Raw genomic sequence first — 21045 nt, 5'->3', positions numbered from 1 at the left:
CTCAAAATCAACATGAGAAGCAGTACTGGCAAGATCTGTGCATTTGTTTCAAAATACAAAGGAATTTGTATTTGCCTTTGAATCTCATATCAATGTAGTTTTATCAGCAAAAGAATAGCAAGGTGTTTTACTGATAGCTATATTTCATATTTCTAGTTAGTCAAGAAGCCTGAGTGAAAAGGCGTGAAATAAATAGTCAAGCAGATAGTAGAAAGCTGACCTTTCTTCATGAGGTCAAGTAGCTTTATTGTGATTTAACACTACAATACAGTAGATATCCATAAAAAACTCTATAGTGTATATAAATTATTCCTTCCATTCAGCTTTTTTTTTAAATGTCCATTACAACTTTGGTACAATGTGGTTTTATTATATATTTTTAAATACTTTTTGCTTCACAAACTCAACACAAAGTACAAAACTAATCTGAATTAGGGATATTATAATCTACACAGTGGTGTTCAGTGGTAGGAAAAAATCTTACCTCAATGATTTCATGTCACTAGCTAAGCTATAAAGGCAGACCTAGCAGACATGACAAAAATATGCACCATTAACCAGCGAGAACAACTTATTACATTTTGTTGTTTTTACATATTTCCAGCAGCACTGACTCTTTGCCCTCAACTGATAACTCTTGTTGTGTTCCTCATTTCGTTTGAAGGCCATGAGATAGTCGTCATTAAAAAACAAAAACAAAAAAACCCAGCTACCTTTTATATATTGGTACTAAGGATTCACAGTTTCAGTACTTGACCTGCCATCCAGCATTGCTAATATTCGCACAGTTTGTCCTGCAGTTGGCAGAGATAACTGGTGGGACATTATTAGAAGGACAGTGTTGTGCAATCAATCGGAGATTATTCTGTGGGGAAGGAGGTATGACATTACAGTAAACAGGCATTCCAGTGGCTGTAAGTGTTCCTTGACCTGATTGATTAGGTAGCATGAGTGGCTGTTGATACGACTGTTGTGGCAGTCCTTGAGAACCCTGGGTCATTGGCACCTAAAAGACAAGAAGCAAATTTAGGGTCTTCATACTCGTCTCTAAAATTCCTAACAAGCTTTCTTTCCTTCTGTCTTGTTTTCTTTCATAATTGGTCTCCACCTTTAACTCATGTCTGTTCCAGTTCTATGAAATGCCCGCTCTTTAGACTGGGGTGCACACTAGTTCACCAGTAGCTGAAGAATTTAAGAAGTGAACATATTGTTTCCTGTATGTTTGGGCTGACAGGTAGGGAGAAGGAAGCAGCAAAGATGGGAAACTGAATGTGTAATGATATATGGTGCTGAGCTGAGCTGATTAAAATGTAGTCCAGTATGTATAGTTGTAATAACTCAGTTCTCTTTGCATAAGAGTTCATTCCAGAACTAATTAGTTCTGGAATAGCCTCACTGAAGTGGAAAAGACTTTCATTCTTTTAGAATATGGCTTTAAAATCAGAATACTGGACTAGGCATCAGTTTAGTGAACTAGTAAACTGGACCATTAGGTCCAGTTGTGGCCGACTCTGGGGTTGCGGCACTCATCTCGCTTTATTGGCCAAGGGAGCCGACGTACAGCTTCTGGGTCACGTGGCCAGCATGACTAAGCTGCTTCTGGCGAACCAGAGCAGCGCACGGAACCGCCTTTTACCTTCCCACTGGAGCGATACCTATTTATCTACTTGCACTTTGAGGTGCTTTCGAACTGCTAGGTTGGCAGGAGCAGGGACCGAGCAACGGGAGCTCACCCCGTCTCAGGGGTTTGAATTGCCAACCTTCTGATCAGCAAGTCCTAGGCTCTAGGCCCTAGTGAACTGGTAGAGTGTTCTAAATGGAATTGGTGCAGTTCTCTCACTGGATGAGAAAGAGTCACACAGGTGATGGTTCTAGACTTATGGATTTGTCTTGAATTTTATTGTTTAGGAGATCAGGAAACAAAATCCTCCCCCTTCTGAGTGTTTAGCATAGACACAAATGAACCATTTAGGTTTGACTTTTCAGACTGTGCAATATTTTCCGCCTCTGACTTCTGAAACAAGTGTCTGGGGAGGTGGGATGTTGCTTGACCAGGAGATGCTGTTTTGTTGGCAGTGTGACACAAAAGCAAAAGTGTAAAAGCAGAATATCACACCGCTATGTTTTAGTGCAGTTCTCAAATGCAGAATCAACAAATTACTTTTCAATATCTCAGTCTCCGTTATTTTGAACTTGAGAGGGGTCCAGGAAACATGCAGAGCCCAGAGAATTAAGTCATGTTCTGACTTCTTCTGACATTTAAATGATAAAAAATATCAGATCCTAAATGGAGGATGCCTAACCTCCATTACCCGACGCCCTTGTCTTTTTACTGCTTGTGTAGATTGACATTATTAACAGCAGGGCTCTTCTTCCCCACCATACAATGAAAAATGAAAGGAGGAGGTGCTGGTGGTTCTGTATCTCAAATGTGGCACAAGGGCAAGAAAGGTGTTTTATCTGATGGAATGAACTTTTGTAGCTCCCAGTCAAAATGCAGAATGGAAATGTGGCGTTGACAGAATGGCTTGAAATAGGGCTGATAAGATAAATGGCCCTCAAATGTTGGTATTAAAGCCGCCAGTCAAATAACAAATACTTTTTACACATCATTTGAAAATTGCAATTAGATTCATTGGGCTCTAAACCAGAGTTTTAAACAAGGGGGAAAGGGCAGGTATTTTGCTGCTTTCCCACTTTCAGAAAAGATAATATTTGGTTAAGTTAAAGTTAAATGAACTAAGTTGAGTGGCAAATGTGAAACTATTTAGAAACACAGTTCTTGTTCTGTACTACAATAATTTTATTAAGCATATTTCAATATTTGTAATAGCATGTTTTTATGTGTATGTTTTGTGTCAATTTTGCTGTTATTTCCTCTTGTAACAACAGGAAAAAATTATACAGATCAATTGGATTTCCAATTTATTACTTGAAGGAATTGTACGGTGGTGGTGATTTTTACTCCCAAATTTTCAGCTTCAAATAATTTGATGTAGGGACACATATGGACTTCTTATGGAATGGTAGTAGCCCTTATTTTAGCAATCCACATGCACAAAATGAAGACATTCGATATAGATGCTTTGTACCTGATAGGACGACATGGTGGGGTATTGGACCATCATGCCTTGCACCTGATTTCCCTGTTGATTATTCATTAGGTTCTGACTTTGGGGAGGCTGTTGCATTCCCATGAGTCCCTGGAACCCTTGTTGTTGATTAGGTAAGACAGACTGGTAACCTGAAAGACAGAAACGACAATACATAGCTTCAGATGAGAGTTGCACTTCGGGAAAGGCGAACCTAGTTTGCAAAATAGGCTCTCATACTTCTTTCCCGGGCCCTGCAATGTCAGGGGAAAAGAAACCTATTAAAGGGTGAGAAAATAGCCCTCAGCCAAAGATAACTCAATAGTAAGCGTACAGTCTTTGCTGTATTGCAGGCATGGCCAAACTTGGCCCTCCAGATGTTTCGGGAACACAACTCCCATCGTCCCTAGCTGACAGGATCAGTGGCCAGGAATGATGGGATTTGTAGTCCCAAAACATCTGGAGGGCCAAGTTTGGCCAAGCCTGCTCTATTGGATTCCTTCCTTTCTTGTGGAAGAAGAAGAAGAAGAAGAGTTTGGATTTGATATCCCGCCTTTCACTCCCCTTCAGGAGTCTCAAAGCGGCTAACATTCTCCTTTCCCTTCCTCCCCCACAACAAACACTCTGTGAGGTGAGTGGGGCTGAGAGACTTCAGAGAAGTGTGACTAGCCCAAGGTCACCCAGCAGCTGCATGTGGAGGAGCGGAGACGCGAACCCGGTTACCCAGATTACGTGACTACCGCTCTTAACCACTACACCACACTGGCTCTCATAAAGAAATTTATTATGACTGATAAAATGCAAGTTTCTCCTAGGCATATTACCATATTTTTCGCTCTATTGGACTCACTGGACCATAGGACGCACCGGACCATAGGAGGGGGAGAAGAGGGGAAAAAAGATTTTTTTTCTTGTTCTTCCCCTCTAAAACAAGGTGCGTTCTGTGCATCCAAGGTGCGTTCACCCGAAGCCTCTGGAGGCTTTGGGTTCCTTTCGACCTGCTCTTTGGGGCTGGCGGGGGGGGGGGAGCACTGCTTTCCCCCACCGCCAGCCCCAAAGACCAGGTCGGGGAACAGCGGGAAGGGGGTGCTCCGCCTCCCCGCTGTCCCCCGAGCTTGTGGGGCTGGCGGTGGGGAAAGCAGCACTTCTCCCCACCGCCAGCCTCCAAAGCAGGTCGGGTTTGGAAGCTGCTATCCGCAAGCCTTGGGAGCCCGGCGGCAACTCCTGTCGGGCTCCCAAGGCTTGCTGATAGCAGCCTGCATCCCGAAGCCCGGGGAGCGCTGCACAGCGCGCCCTGAGCTTCGGGCAGATATCTGCAAGCCTTGGGAGCCAGGCAGGAGTTCCTGCCCAGATCCCAAGGCTTGTGGATAGCTTCCTGAAACCTGCATTTGCTCCATTGGACGCACACACATTTCCCCTTCATTTTTGGAGGGGGAAAAGTGCGTCCTATAGAGCGAAAAATACGGTAATTGGAAGCAGGGATTCCTTCAGGACAGGAGATGTAGTTACTCACTTAGAAAAAAAATTTGGTCATACAGTGGTACCTCGCAAGACGAATGCCTCGCAAGACAAAAAACTCGCTAGACGAAAGGTTTTTCCGTTTTCGATTTGCCTCGCAAGACGAATTTCCCCTATGGGCTTGCTTCGCAAGACGAAAACGTCTCGCGACTTTGTTTTCTTTGTCTAAAAACAAAGACATGTTTTGTTTATAAAGTTAATTTATTTTCCCTTCAATTTTTGAACTGCTCTTTACAGTATGTGTGACTTTAAAGAGCAGTTAATAAACTGTTGTTGTACCAAATTTGGCTTTGTTTGGACTTTTTTTGACCATAGGAACGCATTAATTGATTTTCAATGCATTCCTATGGGATTTCGTGCTTCGCAAGACGAAAAATTCGCTAGACGACAAAAATTGCGGAACGAATTAATTTCGTCTTGCGGGGCACCACTGTAATTTTAGGCTTTGGATTTCATCTTTGTGCATTATATTGTGGTATTATTATTTGTAGTCTAATTTGTGTTTTCTTGAATATTCCTTGTTTGAGATGTGCATTTTTAAAAACGAAAATCACCAAGAGAGAGAATGAGGCAGATAAAGAAAATGATTAGGCAGAAAAACAACAGTTGAAGTGACACTTCTGTTCTGTATGCAGACTTTTCAGTTGAATTGTCAATCAGGGTGAGGTTATTTTGGGGTGCGGGGAAGTGACCTTACAATATCAATCAGAGATATATTTTTTAATATGAGGCAATCCAGTACTCCCAGCCGGATGTGCTGTACATACACAAGTCTTCAGAGAAAAGTTATTAGCTCTTGGTGGAGTGACATTTGCAGTGATTTTGTTTGCTTTCTATTTCCTTGCACAATGGAGAGATGCCTAGCAGATGATGGCCGAGTCGTGAGGTATATTGAACAACAAACTACTCATGAATAGAAATTGGGCCACCATGACACTCATATACTTTCACATGGAAATAGCACACTATTTGCTTGCTGAAGAAACTCTTATTTGCCTGAAGTGAGCTTATTCTCTGAGCGCCACCACAAAGTTGATAGAATGGCACTATGCATAATTGAAAACAAAAAGAGGCTGAGAGAGAGAGAGACCACCACATATTAAATGATGAGCAGTGCTTATGTGAAAAAGCTGTCCTTGGTTCTCTGGCTACCTATTTTAGAAGATGGCAGTATCCAGATTTAAATAATCTTCCCACCTCTCATTCATGTGCATACTTCCACAGCACTCCTGTATTTAAACAATACAATGGGATACCTTTCTTGGAACTGAGCCATGTCCCTGCATCATATTTTGGGAAGATGTAGCTATTTAACTCAATCGTAATGTTTAATGTCATCACAATGTTTTGCTTGTGACATACGGTAACATGGGTGTTGGTGTTTTCTTATGTATGGAGGGTGATGTGTGGTTGGATTATATGACAGCATATGGGATGGTGTATAGAAAATCCTGATTTGAGATGGTCTTCTGTTGTGGTGTGCAGTGAATTTTTTCATAGGGGAATAGTTAGGGACAGAGGCCCCAGCTTGCGAGGGCAATGGGGGGGGGGGCGTCACACACATGCACATCCCTCCCTAAGCCGGGTAGAAGCTTCTTGGGTTTTGGAGGTGCCAGGCTTTAATACTTTAATTTACCAGGGGCATTTAGGGGACTAGTCTTCCTAGTCCACTGACCGCAAGCCACTAGCCTTTAGATACATTCTAGCTTGGTAAATATCCATTCTAAACTGTGCACATAATTTGTTTCAGTGTCCCTATGACCACGTTGGGATGTAACACTAAGCCAAACTAACTATGCTGCAACTATGATGTAGAATGGAAGGCAAGGGACCCTGTATTTTGGCACTCCACAGGGCGCCGCTGAAGTGTGAGACCCCAAGGTTCACCACTACACTGGGCTGAGTATAGAAGAAAGATGAAGTTGGAACTAGGACAGTCCTCCACCAGTTTCAGCCTTAAGAACATTCTTTGCTTGCCACAAAGTGTATTACTGATGCCATTTAGGAGGCAGGGGTGAGGCACTAGCCAATCAGAACTGCATTTGAACCACACTGGTTCTTCTTGGGCTTTGGAGGTGACAGGCTTTAATACTCTAATTTACCAGGGACATTTAGGGGACTAGTCCACTGACCGTACTAGGGGACTAGTATGGGACCGCCTCTCCGCCTCTCCTGGTATGCCCCACAGAGAAACTTACGGTCTTCAAATAAAAACATCTTGAAGGTCCCAGGCCACAGAGAAGATAGGCTGGCCTCAACTAGAGCCAGGGCTTTTTCGGCTGTGGCTCCGATCTGGTGGAACACTCTGTCACAAGAGACCAGGGCCCTGCGGGACTTGACATCTTTCCGCAGGGCCTGCAAGACAGAGCTGTTCCACCAGGCCTTTGGCCAGGGCACACCCTGACTCCCTCCCTCGGCAATCTTCGCGGAGCTCTGGCCCAATGGTTGCCAGTGGCTTGAATTAATTAATTTTTATAATGAATGATTTTAGAATGTTGTTTATGCTGTACTTTTGTACTGTTCTATTGTTGTTAGCTGCCCTGAGCCCGGCTTCGGCTGGGGAGGGCGGGATATAAATAAAATTTATTTATTTATTTAATTTATTATTATTATTATTATTATTATTATTATTATTATTATTATTATTATTATTATTATTCTGCATTAGGGGTTGACAAGGTTGAGCTCACCTGGGCCGGTTCACTCCAGCAGAGATCTCTCTGTGGGCTGGATCGCATGTGTGAGTGCGCGTGTCCGCGATTTCTGGTGCCACGGAAGCGAGTCCCGGCACCGCGCTGGTTTAGTGCAGTGCGCGGGGATTCACCGAGTGGGTGGCTCAGTTCGGGGGCGGCTCGTGGGCCGGATAAACAACCCCCATGGGCTGCTTGTGTCCTATGGACCTTAGGTTGCCGACCCCTGTTCTGCATGCTCAACCCTGCATGCCGTTGCCTATTTTTAGGTAGCCTAGATATAAGTATGGTAAGGAAAGGACGGGGCAAAATGGAAAGGCAGGGTGAAACTTATTCAAAGTACTTATACGTTTCAGGAAAAACTGGCAGGGTATAGTGGAAGGGACGCGGGTGGCGCTGTGGGTAAAAGCCTCAGCACCTAAGGCTTGCCGATTGAAAGGTCGGCAGTTCGAATCCCCGCGGCGGAGTGCGCTCCCGTTGCTCGGTCCCAGCGCCTGCCAACCTAGCAGTTCGAAAGCACCCCCGGGTGCAAGTAGATAAATAGGGACCGCTTACTGGCAGGAAGGTAAACGGCGTTTCCGTGTGCTGCGCTGGTTCGCCAGATGCAGCTTTGTCACGCTGGCCACGTGACCCGGAAGTGTCTCCGGACAGTGCTGGCCCCTGGCCTCTTAAGTGAGATGGGCGCACAACCCCAGAGTCTGTCAAGACTGGCCCGTACGGGCAGGGGTATCTTTACCTTTACCTTTTATAGTGGAAGACGCAGAAGTATGAAACAGGTTTTCCTCCATGCTTTTGCTGTTCCTCATTAGCTTTCATACTACATCTAGTGTACTCCTTGAAAGCCTCTTTACTATCCCCCGAGTACATACATACAGGGCTTATTTTCCAAACGGCAGCACACATCAGATGAACCACCCTATTACCACAAGCTCTGGGACCTCTTCATTGCAATTATATCATCCTCCATGTTATATCTGCTACAAAGACAGGGTGTCTCCCCCCCCCCCCCCTTAATCAGGACAAACATGAGACACATTGTTAAATGGCCAGAGAAATGAGCCGTGCATGGATTTTCAATGAGTGCCTCCGAGGAAAAAGGGAGCATTGGATTTCCCGTGTAAATGGACGAGGCTGTCATCTTATTGAGGTAATTCTCTGAACTTTTATGATCCGTATCACTATGCAGACAGTCAGAAAATTTAAACCATCCCCCGAGGGAGCGTTGCTGTATGAAAGGCTCACCACTGTTTTAATTTCTTAATGAGCCTATGGTGCTTAAAAGACAAAGCACAGCAGTTGCACACCTCTGCCAGCCATGTAACCCAGGAGTGTAATTAAAATAGGTTTGCTGCTTTCATTATCTCAATCTAGATCCTTTTGCAAATAACAAGTCTATTTTGGAAGGGCCAGCCCCCCCCCTTCCTCTTCTAGATTTAGCTTTGGAGGCAAATGTCAGCCCAAAATCCCAGGCCTGAATTCTGCTTTCCTTTAAGATAAAGGATTTTACTGGCCTTTGCAGACTAGCAGACTTAGCTTTGACTTTAGCCCTGGGGCAGATTCTGAGGCTTTTTAATCTATTCATTTAAATGTCCGTGCCACAAAACAGTAAAATCCCGCTCCCTCAAGTCTGAGTGGCTTAGGAAAAGATAACCCATTGTCAAGAGTGATTTACAAATTTTAGTACCATGCTGTCACCATGGCCTTCAGAAATACTCCACAAGTACTGAAGCATTGCAGGGCCTCTAGTTTCTTCCACTTACAAGTGCCCACCGCACAAACCTCACGTAAGTCATTCTATACAAATGTGCTATATTTGTAAATGGGCTGCCAGGCTCTAAGACACACACGGACAGTCTTGCCTAACACATCCCCAATTATATTGCTCGTTTTCCTTCCTTGGAACAAGCCATGGGGCCATGAACACCATGAACAGAGGGACTCCTTCTTAGCCCCCTTTTGCCAGAGTATTGCTCCAGGCACCTGTGATCCAGATCATGACGTTATCATTGGGATGTTCCCAAACTGCACTGTATATACATGTTACTGTATATACATGTTAGGTCCTTCTGACAGTAGCCATATGGCAAAACCCATTTCCACTAGGATTTATTTAATACACAAAACAAGATACACACAGCCTTCAGTGCTCAAAACACTGTAAATGTTGTTTCTCTAAGAGAAGGGTGGGGAACTTTGGGCCTGGGGGTCAAATGCAGCCCCCTGCTCTCTCTCACCAGTGTTGTTTTTATGGTGTCTGCTGCCCCTGGGCAGAAGAAATTTGCCATTGCTCCACTTTCAATAATAAAACATGCATGTGAATATAGGAAGCTGTGATCATACATCCCTCCATTTTGAGCTCTGCAGGGTTTACATCATGAGTAAAGCATACTTCCCAGAGGACACGGCACCAAACACATGCATTACAACCCCATCACAGCAGCGAGAGGGTGGGACACAAGCAAAGGTGCAGAGGACGAAAAAGCCCTTCTTAGCAGGAGCAGCCTATGTGTGTGGAAGGAAGGCTCAGTGAAAAGCGTGGTTTTGCAGTGAAGGGAAGATGGATGAGTGCGAGAAGAGCAGCAGAAGTGCAAAAGAGAATGTGGAACGAAGTAGCAGCGATACCTGTTCTGAACACAACTCTCCTCCCTTCTATCCCCGGCTTTGCCGGTGTGCTTTCTCATTCTCTTGCCTCAGAGTGGTTCTGCTGAGCATGACCCAGCTCCTCTTTCAGAGTGGGGGCAGGAACTGTCCTTGGCTGGTGCAGCAAGTTTATTTCCACCTCCCCACCAACAACCCATGAGACCATTCTGGCAGCAGCTGGTTCCAGGGCCTTGTCTGAGCTTTTTGGGGGAGACACTGACTCCTCAAATTACTTGCCCAGGGCAACTGCCCAGTTTGCACTCCCCTAATTACCGTACATCTTTAGGGACGTGGGTGGGGCTGTGGCTGTGGGAGCCTAGGGCTTGCCGATCAGAGGGTCAGCGGTTCGAATCCCTGTGGTGCTGTTGCTCCTGCCAACCTAGCAGTTTGAAAGCACATCAAAGTGCAAGTAGATAAATAGGTCCTACCTTCCAGCAGGAAGGTAAACGGCATTTCCGTGCGCTGCTCTGGTTCACCAGAAGCGGCTTAGTCATGCTGGCCCCATGACCCAGAAGCTGTACGCCGGCTCCCTCGGCCAATAAAGTGAGATGAGTGCCGCAACCCCCCGAGTCGGTCATGACTGGACCTAATGGTCAGGGGTCCCTTTACCTTTTTAATTATGTCTTTGTTTCTAGGCCTCATGCCCTCCACAGGCCAGAGTGCTTTGCACTCAGTGTTTTTGCCTGCTGGAATGTGTCCTTGAACTGACGGTGTTTCTTGTGTGCCTGGTTGGGATGATGGAGAAACTAGCCTAAGTGTACAAAGGTAGCATTTACATTCATTGTCCTGCCCACTCTTGCCTCTGGTCTCACCCACCATTAAGACCCTGTTGCCCAGAAGGGAATGTGGTACCCCAACAAATAAAGGTCCCCCCAGCACTGCTCTAAGACATCTCTAAGTATAACCTACATATACACCGTTGAATAAACACATTTAACCAGCTAATCGTCTGATTTATCCACGTACAGTGCAATCCTATACATATCCACTTCAATGTGGATTCTTTCCTGCCTGTCTTCAGTGTAATGTCTTATTTTATTGCAAGATAGAGGATGGATTTTCTTTGGTGATTTGTAAGCTGCTCTGGGAGCCTTGTCTTTTTTGGGGGTGAAGAGAAGGATTAAAATAAACTTTCTTCAATTATTAATTAATTGTGCCTACTCCCAAGGAAGTAGTGCAGGATTGCAGCCTTAATGTGTTTAGTCACAGCGCAAAGGGCAGTGTGTGTTAGTGGATGCCATCTTTGAGATTCCTGCTTGGCTAAAGATTTATTATTTGGCTTGGGGATTCTCACTACTTTTCAGTTTCCGTCGTTCAATGGTAAAGCAAGAATAATAGGGCACTTCCGGGTTGGCGCCATCGCCGAATGGCGGACTCCCTCCGAGCTCCGGAGGGAGCCTGCTCGGCAGGGGCTGGGTCCTACCGCACCGGCGATGCGGGGACCCTTAAAAACCACGGCCACGGAGGCCGTGGACATGGAGACTCGGCTGGCACCGCTAGCGCCCTCCCGACTCGTGAAGGAGCCTTTTTAAAGGCTACGGATCGGGTGTCGGGGAGAAGCGTGGTGCTTTGAGTCCTTCGCTATCCCTGCCGAGCGAAGCCGCATGCCATCCGGCGGAGAGCGCTGACTTCTTCCATTGAGAATTCGGACTTTCAACAACAACCCGTGAGTAATTTGGAAACCGGGTTTAAAAGGAGAAAAAAAGAAATTTTTTTCGGATTTGATACGATCGGGGGGGGGGGGGGATCCAAAAAGGAAGTCAGTCCCCCTCCCTATTGTAAACCTTCCAAAACAAGGACTGGGAAACCAAGGTCCAAAAAGAATTGTATTAAACTAAGAATTCCACGATGGGAAACTACAAGAACTGTGCTGGAGGAAGAATTGAGGGAGAAGGAAAACGTAACCCCCCCCCCCCTGGGAACCGGGGTGATTAAGGAGGGAGCCTGGCGAAAAGCGAAGGAGATTTTGACAGCTGTCAAAGTAGCTGTCAAAGTCGGAAATACAAAGAGGACTTTATTAGGAGGACTTTGCTGGTTAATTTTGTTACAATTTTTTACAATCCGTTAAAACTTGGATACAAAATGGCGAAAACACGGATAACAATCGGACTTTTGGACTAGAGAAAACAAAGTTACAACAATCCCCCTAGAGGAGTTTCGGGACATTACAAAGAAGGTCGTGAGTGGAAAAATACCATCGGAATTCTACAGGACTGGTTATCTTCTGGGAAAGCTGCAATATTGTGTCTACAGGGTGTTCAGCTAAAAGAGACAATAGAACTTTCTATTGAAGAGGGACTGAACGCAAGTTTTTGTTCCTGAATAACAATAATCCCTGCAGACTTACTAAATTTCTGAACAAGAACGTTTTAGCAGCAGAACAAGAGGAAACTAGCAGCAGAACAAGAGGAAACAAGCAGAACAAGAGGAAACTGGACTACAACTTGGAAAGAACAATGGGGGGAGGCCTATTAAAGATTTGAAGCTAAATGGTTTAAAAATAACTTTAATTATAAAAAGAAAAGCCAGCAAGGAGTTGGGGGAAAAATGGGATTTATGGATTTTAACAATTCCAGGCAGACAACATGGATTGGTGATCAGAGGGAAATTAAACCGGGGACAGCGGGGGGAGAACTAGAATCCAAAGGCTTGTCAACTTTTTTCTGAATTGGTTTCTTTTCATCTACTATACCTTTTATTTTCTTATTTCTTATATTTCTATCGTGTGGGGTGTTTTTATCATTAAAAAAAAGGGGGAAATTGTGGAATGGAAATGGGGTGGGCCTTGGGGAGAGAACTTTTGTCTTTCAATATGAGGATTGTATAAATTTAAATTTAAATTTGAATAATGGTTTAAACAAATTAAGTTTTAATTAGAACTGAGAACTTGTGGAGCCAACAATATGAAAGGGGAATATGGTAGGGGTGGGGGAGGGGGGAGTCCCGGAAAGTAGATGTATGAAAATAAGGCTTTGAACGTACTTTAATCTTTACTTTCTGTACTTTTGAAAATTTTAATAAATATTATTTAAAAAAAATAAAAATAAAGCAAGAATAATAGTGTCATGACTGCGCGATTAAACAAGGCTTGTGAAACACCTAGCACAGATTTTAAAAACTAGAACATTAACGTTATGGGACGCGGGTGGCGCTGTGGGTAAAAGCCTCAGCGCCTAGGGCTTGCCGATCGTATGGTCGGCGGTTCGAATCCCCGCGGCGGGGTTCGCTCCCGCTGCTCGGTCCCAGCACCTGCCAACCTAGCAGTTCGAAAGCACTCCCGGGTGCAAGTAGATAAATAGGGACCGCTTACTAGCGGGAAGGTAAACGGCGTTTCCGTGTGCTGCGCTGGCTAGCCAAATGCAGCTTTGTCACGCTGGCCACGTGACCCGGAAGTGTCTCCGGACAGCGCTGGCCCCCGGCCTCTTGAGTGAGATGGGCGCACAACCCCAGAGTCTGTCAAGACTGGCCCATACGGGCAGGGGTACCTTTACCTTTACGTTTTACATTAACGTTATATACATATACCCTCAGAGTAGATTTACAGTAGAGAGTGGCAACAGCACTAAGAGATCTTGAATTCATTTTTCACACCCTCAAATGCCAAAGAACTTCAGTCCTGATAGTCCCAAAGAGATAATACGTACAATGTGACATTAACAACAATACACACTACACTAGAAGAGATGTTTTAGAATTAGTATGATTTCTAAAATTGAAAAAGGTCTTTGGCATTTCCCAAGCTTATGATTCAGGAACCTCCAGGTATGTACTACTTTCATCACATATCCAAATATTCATATTTTCGAAAAGGAGGTTTGAAGAAATATTGCATCTGGCAGTTTGTTTAATTCTACGTTAAAAGCAACATTGGCATTGGAAGCACTGAAAAATAATTCCAATATTGTGATTAAGCCAGCAGACAAAGAAGGAGCTACATATAGTTATTTTGGAATAGAGGGGATTATTTGAAGGGAGTATGAAGACAATTCAATGATTCTTCCTGTTACATGCATATTAAGCATAATTCTACAAAAGACATAAGGATTATTATTAAACTACTGCTACTGGTAAAAGGGACCGCAGGTGGCACTGTGGGTTAAACCTCAGCGCCTAGGACTTGCTGATCGAAAGGTTGGCAGTTCGAATCCCTGCGCGGCGGGGTGAGCTCCCGTCGTTCGGTCCCAGCTCCTGCCCACCTAGCAGTTCGAAAGCACCCCTAAGTGCAAGTAGATAAATAGGTAACGCTTTATAGCGGGAAGGTAAACGGCGTTTCCATGTGCTGCGCTGGTGCTGGCTCGCCAGAGCAGCTTCATCACGCTGGCCACGTGACCCGGAAGTGTCTCCGGACAGCGCCGGCTCCCGGCCTCTAGAGTGAGATGAGCGCGCAACCCTAGAGTCGGTTTACCTTTACCTTACTGGTAAAAGAGGCAGAAGCTTTCGGATATATAAATAAGATGCACAGTATTTAAGTAGATGGTTCCAGTTTGTTACATATCACTGTATCAGGATCTTTTTTGGAACCTATACCTTGGCACTATTTTGTTTGGATTTGTAAAACTCCTCTCCAGGTAGTTTCTTCTGCAAGGTTCCAGACGCATATTTACAAAGAGAAACATGTGTTTGCAGCCTTGCAGGGGAAAACCAACACAGGCCAGGGAGATATAGAACAGGGAAGGTGATCAGCATGAAAAAGACCAGGCACAACTACTTCTTTTCTACTCAAAAGTTCTTCTTTAAAAGTAAACACCTGCTGTCATGACTGCTACATACAGTGAGGGCAAAAAGTATTTGATCCCCTGCTAAATTTGCCCGTTTGCCCTCTGATGAAGAAATGACCAGTCCATAATTTTAATGGTAGGTTTATTGTAGCCGTGAGAGACAGAATAACAACAGGAAAACCCCCAGAAACTCAGAAGACAAAAGTCAGAGATTGATGTGCATTATAATGAGTGAAAGAAGTATTTGATCCCCTAGCAACCAGCCAGATGTCAGGCTACCTGGTATCTTCACTGTATGTAACGAGCTGAGATTAGAAGCACCTGCTGTAAGGGAGAGGTCTTACCTGTAATCCCAGCTCGTTACAGTACCTGTACTGTCGACAGAAGCAATCAATCCAGCAGATTCAAAACTAGCCACCATGACCAAGACCAAAGAGCTGTCCAAGGATGTCAGGGACAAGATTGCACAAGGCTGGACTGGGCTACAAGACGATTGCCAAGCAGCTTGGTGAGAAGGTGGTGCAATAATTCGCAAATGGAAGAAACACAAAATAACTGTCAACTTCCCTCGGTCTGGGGCTCCATGCAAGATCATCTAGTGGAGTTGCGATGATCAGGAGAACGGTGATGAAGCAGCCAGAACTACATGGGTGGGGGGGGACTAGTCAATGATCTCAGGGCAGCTGGGACCATAGTCATCATGAAAACAGTTGGTAACACACTATGCTGTGAAGGATTGAGAATTTGCAGAGCCCACAAGGTCCCCTTGCTCAAGACAGCACATGTACAGGCCCGTCGGCAGTTTGCCAATGCACATCTGAATGACCCAGAGGAGATCTGGGTGAAAGTGTTGTGGTCAGATGAGACCAAACCGAGCTCTTTGGCATCAACTCAACTTGCCGTGTTTGGAGGAGGAGGAATGCTGCCTATGACCCCAAGAGCACCATCCCCATCGTCAAACATGGAGGGGAACATATTATGCTTTGGGGGTGTTTTTCTGCTAAGGGGACAGGACACCTTCACTGCATTGAAGGGACGATGGACGGGACCATCTATCGTCAAATCTTGGGAGAGCACTTCCTTCCCTCAACCAGGGCATTGAAAATGGGTCGAGGATGGGTATTCCAGCATGACAATGACCCAAAACACGCGGCCAAGGCAACAAAGGAGTAGCTCAAGAAGAAGCAGCACATTAAGGTCCTGGAGTGGCCTACCCAGTCTCCAGACCTTAATCCCATTGAAAATCTGTGGAGGGAGCTGAAGGTTCGAGTAGCTACACATCAGCCTCAAAATTTTACTGACTTGGAGAGGATCTGCAAAGAGGAGTGGGACAAAATACCTCCTGAGATGTGTGTAAACCTGGTGGCCACCTACAAGAAACCTCTGACCTCTGTAATTGCCAACGAGGGTTTTGCCACCAAGTACTAAGCCATCTTTTGCAAAGGGATCAAATACTTCTTTCACTCATTATAATGCACATCAATCTCTGACTTTTGTCTTCTGGGTTTCTGGGGGTTTTCCTGTTGTTATTCTGTCTCTCACAGCTACAATAAACCTACCATTAAAATTATGGACTGGTCATTTCTTCGTCAGAGGGCAAACGGGTAAAATTTAGAAAGGGATCAAATATTTCTCTCCCCTCACTGTACGTTTATATGCAGCATGCAATTTCCTGAGCTGCTCAATCAAAATACAAAGCCTGGGAAGGTCTTTGTTTACTTCAATGGGAAAATTCCCTTTATCTTAAAATATACCACACCCCTGCAGTGAAGCTTGCCATTAATGCAGGATTTGGCTAATTTTCTCTGGTGCTAATGATATCAGTATTCTCTCAAATTGCGGAAGATCAAAACACTCTTAAGCTGGTGGCACTCTTCTTAGTTTCACTGAACATACCAAGTGTGGCAAATAGTCTTAGAATTATTATGTCAAAGATTCCTCTATTTAGCTAGAGCTGCACAAGAGCAGGGCTTTGAACTAGTATCCTCTGTAGATTATTATTGTTGGTATATTATCTCCTAATGCTATTGATTTTAAAATGCCCTTTAGTTCTGGTATAGAAATCCCAACCTCCCAAGACTTGTTTTCAGCTAAGCAGCGGTATATTTATAGTAACACTGTCACTAAAAGGGCTCTGTTCATCTGCACTCACTGAACCCAACATGCAACTACATCATTCTAGGGGGATGTAAGCTGTGTAGTGCTGCAATGTGATGAATAGAGCAAAACTAGAGCATCTTTGAGCTGGACCATAAAGAAGGCTGATGGCCGAAGAATTGATGCTTTTGAATTATGGTGCTAGAGGAGACTCTTGAGAGTCCAATGGACTGCAAGAAGATCAAACGAATCCATTCTTAAGGAAATTAGCCCTGAGTGCTCACTGGAAGGACAGATCCTGAAGCTGAGGCTCCAATACTTTGGCCACCTCATGAGAAGAGAAGACTCCCTGGAAAAGACCCTGATGTTGGGAAAGGTTGAGGGCACAAGGAGAAGGGGACGACAGAGGACGAGATGGTTGGACAGTGTTCTCGAAGCTACAAACATGAGTCTGACCAAACTGCGGGAGGCAGTGGAAGACAGGAGTGCCTGGTGTGCTCTGGTCCATGGGGTCACGAAGAGTCGGACACAACTAAATGACTAAACAACAACAAAAGAGCATCTTTCTGTTAGCTTGCTTCCAACTGAGAAAACTCCTTTCTACTAACCACAACAATACACTAAAGTGGTGATTGCAAAATTAAGTATAGTAGTCTTAAAACATACTGCATATTTTGGCCATGTAGTCTCGAATGTTTGCAAAAGAAGGCCTTTATAATCCCGGCCTCCTCCCCCTAGTGAAATTTTGTCTCTTTCGCAATTTAAACCAGGACCACTAACAGGGCCCCCCAGACTCTTAGCTTTATTTAATTTTTTAAAGTACGTCAACCAGACACTTTTAAAGAAAGTTATAAAACAAAACAAGACAATTATGAGGCTTTGGCAGCATTCCTAAGTACAGTACAGGTAACTGCTTTCCCTGTTGCTAAGCAAGAAGAGGAAGGAATTTTGAATATCCTCATCTGGGACTTAGGAGGAGGCTAGAACAGCAGAAAAAGCAAAAGCAGCTGGATATAGGAGGATAGCGGAGTTTGCTAGTTTATGTACTTTCCTTATGCCCCCATGATTTCATTCAATCTGCAGGTGGGATGCCTGTACAGAATTAGACACAACTGGCTGGCTTTGTTTCAGGGGGCAGTAAGTCCTTTGAAACAAATGGTGCTTTCTTCCTACTGGAGAGGGGAAAAATGGCAATATTGCAGTGTCTCTTTTCTCAATTACAGTGGTGCCTCGCAAGACGAAATTAATTCGTTCCGCAAGTCTCTTCGTCTTGCGGTTTTTTCGTCTTGCGATGCACGGTTTCCCATAGGAATGCATTGAAAATCAATTAATGCGTTCCTAGGGAAACCGCCTTCAGACCAGGTCCGGGGACAGTCTGTCCCCCGACCTCTTCTGAAGGCTGGGGGGGACGGGGACAAGGGCTTTTCTTCCCACTGCCAGCCTTCAGAAGGCTGTTCTGAAGGCTGGCGGTGGGAAGAAAAGCCCTTCTTCCCACCTCCCGCCCCGCAAGCTCCGGGGACAGGAGGGCTTTGCTGCCGACCGCCAGCATTTTAAAAGCCCCTGCTGTCCCGGGGCGATTTTAAAATGCTGGCGGGCGGGAGCGAAGTCTCCGCTGCCCCGAGATTTTAAAATGCTGGGGGTCGGCAGCGAATGCTTCGCTCCCGCCCGCCAGCATTTTAAGATCGCCCGGGGCAGCGGAGAAGTCTTTGCTCCCCCCGCCTGCCTTCAGAAGAGGTCCAGGAACTCGTTCCGATGCCCGGCGGCGGGGTGAGAGGTTCCCGCCCCCCGCCCCGCTTCGGAGCAGCGTTCCGAAGCGGGGCGGCTGGGGCAGGTGTTCCCGCCCCCCCGCCCCGCTTCGGAGCAGCGTTCCGAAGCGGGGCGGCTGGGGCAGGTGTTCCCGCCCCCCCGCCCCGCTTCGGGGCAGCGTTCCGAAGCGGGGCGGCTGGGGCAGGTGTTCCCGCCCCCCCGCCCCGCTTCGGGGCAGCGTTCCGAAGCGGGGCGGCTGGGGCAGGTGTTCCCGCCCCCCGCCCCGCTTCGGGGCAGCGTTCCGAAGCGGGGCGGCTGGGGCAGGTGTTCCCGCCCCCCGCCCCGCTTTGGGGCAGCGTTCCGAAGCGGGGCGGCTGGGGCAGGTGTTCCCGCCCCCCCGCCCCGCTTCGGAGCAGCGTTCCGAAGCCAGGCGGTGGGGGCAGGTGTTCCCTCCCCCCCGCCCGGCTTCGGAGCACCGGGAGAAGCGATCTCCCCGCAGCCCCTTGCTTCAAAAGAGGTCCGGGGGCAGCGGGGAAGAAGCGCTGCGCTTCCCGCTGCCCCCGGACCTCTTTTGAAGCAAGGGGCTGCGGGGAGATCGCTTTTCCCCGCAAACCCTTGCTTCAAAAGAGGTCCGGGGGCAGCGCGAAGCGCTTCTCGCTGTCCCCGGACCTCTTTTGAAGCAAGGGGCGGTGGGGAGATCGCTTTTCCCCGCAAACCCTTGCTTCAAAAGAGGTCCGGGGGCAGCGCCCCTTGCTTCAAAAGAGAAGACCCGCTGTCCCCTGGGCAAGCTTCGTTTTGCGAAGCAAGCCCATAGGGAAATTCGTCTTGCGAGGCAACTCGAAAACGAAAAAACCTTTCGTTTTGCGAGTTTTTCGTCTCGCGAGGCGTTCGTCTTGCGGGGTACCACTGTATCCATTTCCCCCCACCAGCCGCTACTGGTCTGCTATTTATTAATATACAGTAACCATAAATCAAAAAACCTGGTAACCTGAATTACGCAGTAATTTCGCTCCACCTCAGTTTCTTCAGCAGGGCGTGAATGAAATATTTTGGTCATGCTAACTCATCAAACTACCATTCAAACAAAAACACACACTGTTGAGTGGTAAACTAGTTTTAATTAGTCTTAATTTCACTCTTAATTTCTACCAACAGAAAAAGCCAAAACAAAAAGCGCTTGTGGCATGTGTCCATGATTTGCGTAATAAAAACATATATATTTGAAAGCATTTTTTAAAATTAAGGTAGGTTGGCATTTCGGCTTATTTTCTTTTCTCTCTCCAAGGGAACAGTAGGTAAGGTCAATCCTGTAGCTTCTGTGAGGAAATTGAATGAGAGATGGCTCCTAGGAGATGTGGCATTATTAACAAGAACACAAGACAGGGCACAGTTGAACAATTTAAAGATAAATGATCACACTTGGGTTTGGGGTTTGTTTTTTTTTTACATCAGAATAGGGAACGCGAGAGAGCTTTCATTTCACAATTGTATCTGAGTAGGTATTTAAATGGGGAAGAAATGAATGGAGAAATATGGATTCGAGCAAGCTAAGGAACCACTTCCCCAGTGCAAGAAAGCACCTCGTCTGTTCTTTTTCTCATACAAAAAAGCACTTCCAAAACACAGTGCAGCTTTGAGAATGTCTTGATATTGGAAAATGGTTTCCTATTGAAATCCAACCTTGCGCCTGCTGTTTCTGGGCTTTATGCTCTTTCAGGTACCCTTCTGTTTTTATGCTTCAAAATACCCCTTGCATTTTCAAACACACATTTTTTTTTTATTAAGTTAAATATTAAGGGTACCTTTTATATAACATGAAACTCAAGGCAGCCACAGAATTCTGAAAAGAAACATTCATTTTTGTTTCTTATTTTAAAAATGAGCCTTTCTGGGGCTGTGACCGTAAGGCGAAGCAACTGCAATTATTTTCGCTTGCAACATTCTAAATCAGGGGCTTCAATTATAGCAGTATAATTTAGGGAAATCGGCTTGTCTACAGTCCTGGAAACTATCTGTAGCCCTAAACCTGGTGCAAATGCATTACCAGTGCAATCCATGCATGAATATCGGAACTAAATGAGTACAACATTCCAGGTCAATGTATACTTACTTAGGAGTAAGCACAATGAAGCTCAGAGGAACTGACTTCCAAGCAAACATCTACATGGAAACAATGAAAGCTAGTGAGAGCACTGGTTCCATCTGACTCAGTATTGTCTACAAAGACTGGTAGCACCACTCCAGAGTCTGAGGCAGGAAACATTGCCAGCTCCCCCAGGAGATGCCAGGAACTGAACCTCAGAATGTTTGCATACAGACCAGATGCTCTAGCACTGAGCCACAGCCCTTGAACGCTGCCTAGGCAGACGTTCTCAGTATTCTGAAATCCTTGGATTTTATAAGAGACAAAAGCGTCACCCAGCCAATAAATGACACAAGCAAGAACAGAGTGAAAGAAAGAAAAACGTTTCATGCTGTTGAGCTCACTAACGCCAAAGGACAGTCTGCGGCTTTGTGGAGAGGAGGGTAATAAAGATGTTTCCA

At 45.6% G+C, this 21045-nt stretch overlaps 1 protein-coding gene across 20 annotated transcripts in view; it reads right to left on the bottom strand.

Moving 5' to 3' along the window:
- Nucleotides 1-205: 205 nt before the first annotated feature.
- The window catches only part of ARPP21 (cAMP regulated phosphoprotein 21), a 242753-nt gene continuing 221913 nt past the window's right edge, over nucleotides 206-21045 (bottom strand). For all 20 annotated transcript variants that reach the window (XM_028751232.2, XM_028751230.2, XM_028751234.2 and 17 more), the window contains 2 exons: nucleotides 3093-3244; nucleotides 206-1006 (listed from right to left, as the gene is read on the bottom strand). In XM_028751232.2, coding sequence (XP_028607065.1) covers nucleotides 746-1006; nucleotides 3093-3244 — 413 coding nt within the window. In that variant the 3' untranslated portion in view covers nucleotides 206-745. The remainder of the gene's footprint in view (nucleotides 1007-3092; nucleotides 3245-21045) is intronic.

Source organism: Podarcis muralis, chromosome 12 (assembly GCF_964188315.1).
Source record: "Podarcis muralis chromosome 12, rPodMur119.hap1.1, whole genome shotgun sequence".
NCBI lineage: Eukaryota > Metazoa > Chordata > Lepidosauria > Squamata > Lacertidae > Podarcis > Podarcis muralis.
The sequence above is the reverse complement of the archived record's forward strand: the minus strand, read 5'-3'. Positions and strand labels throughout refer to the sequence as shown.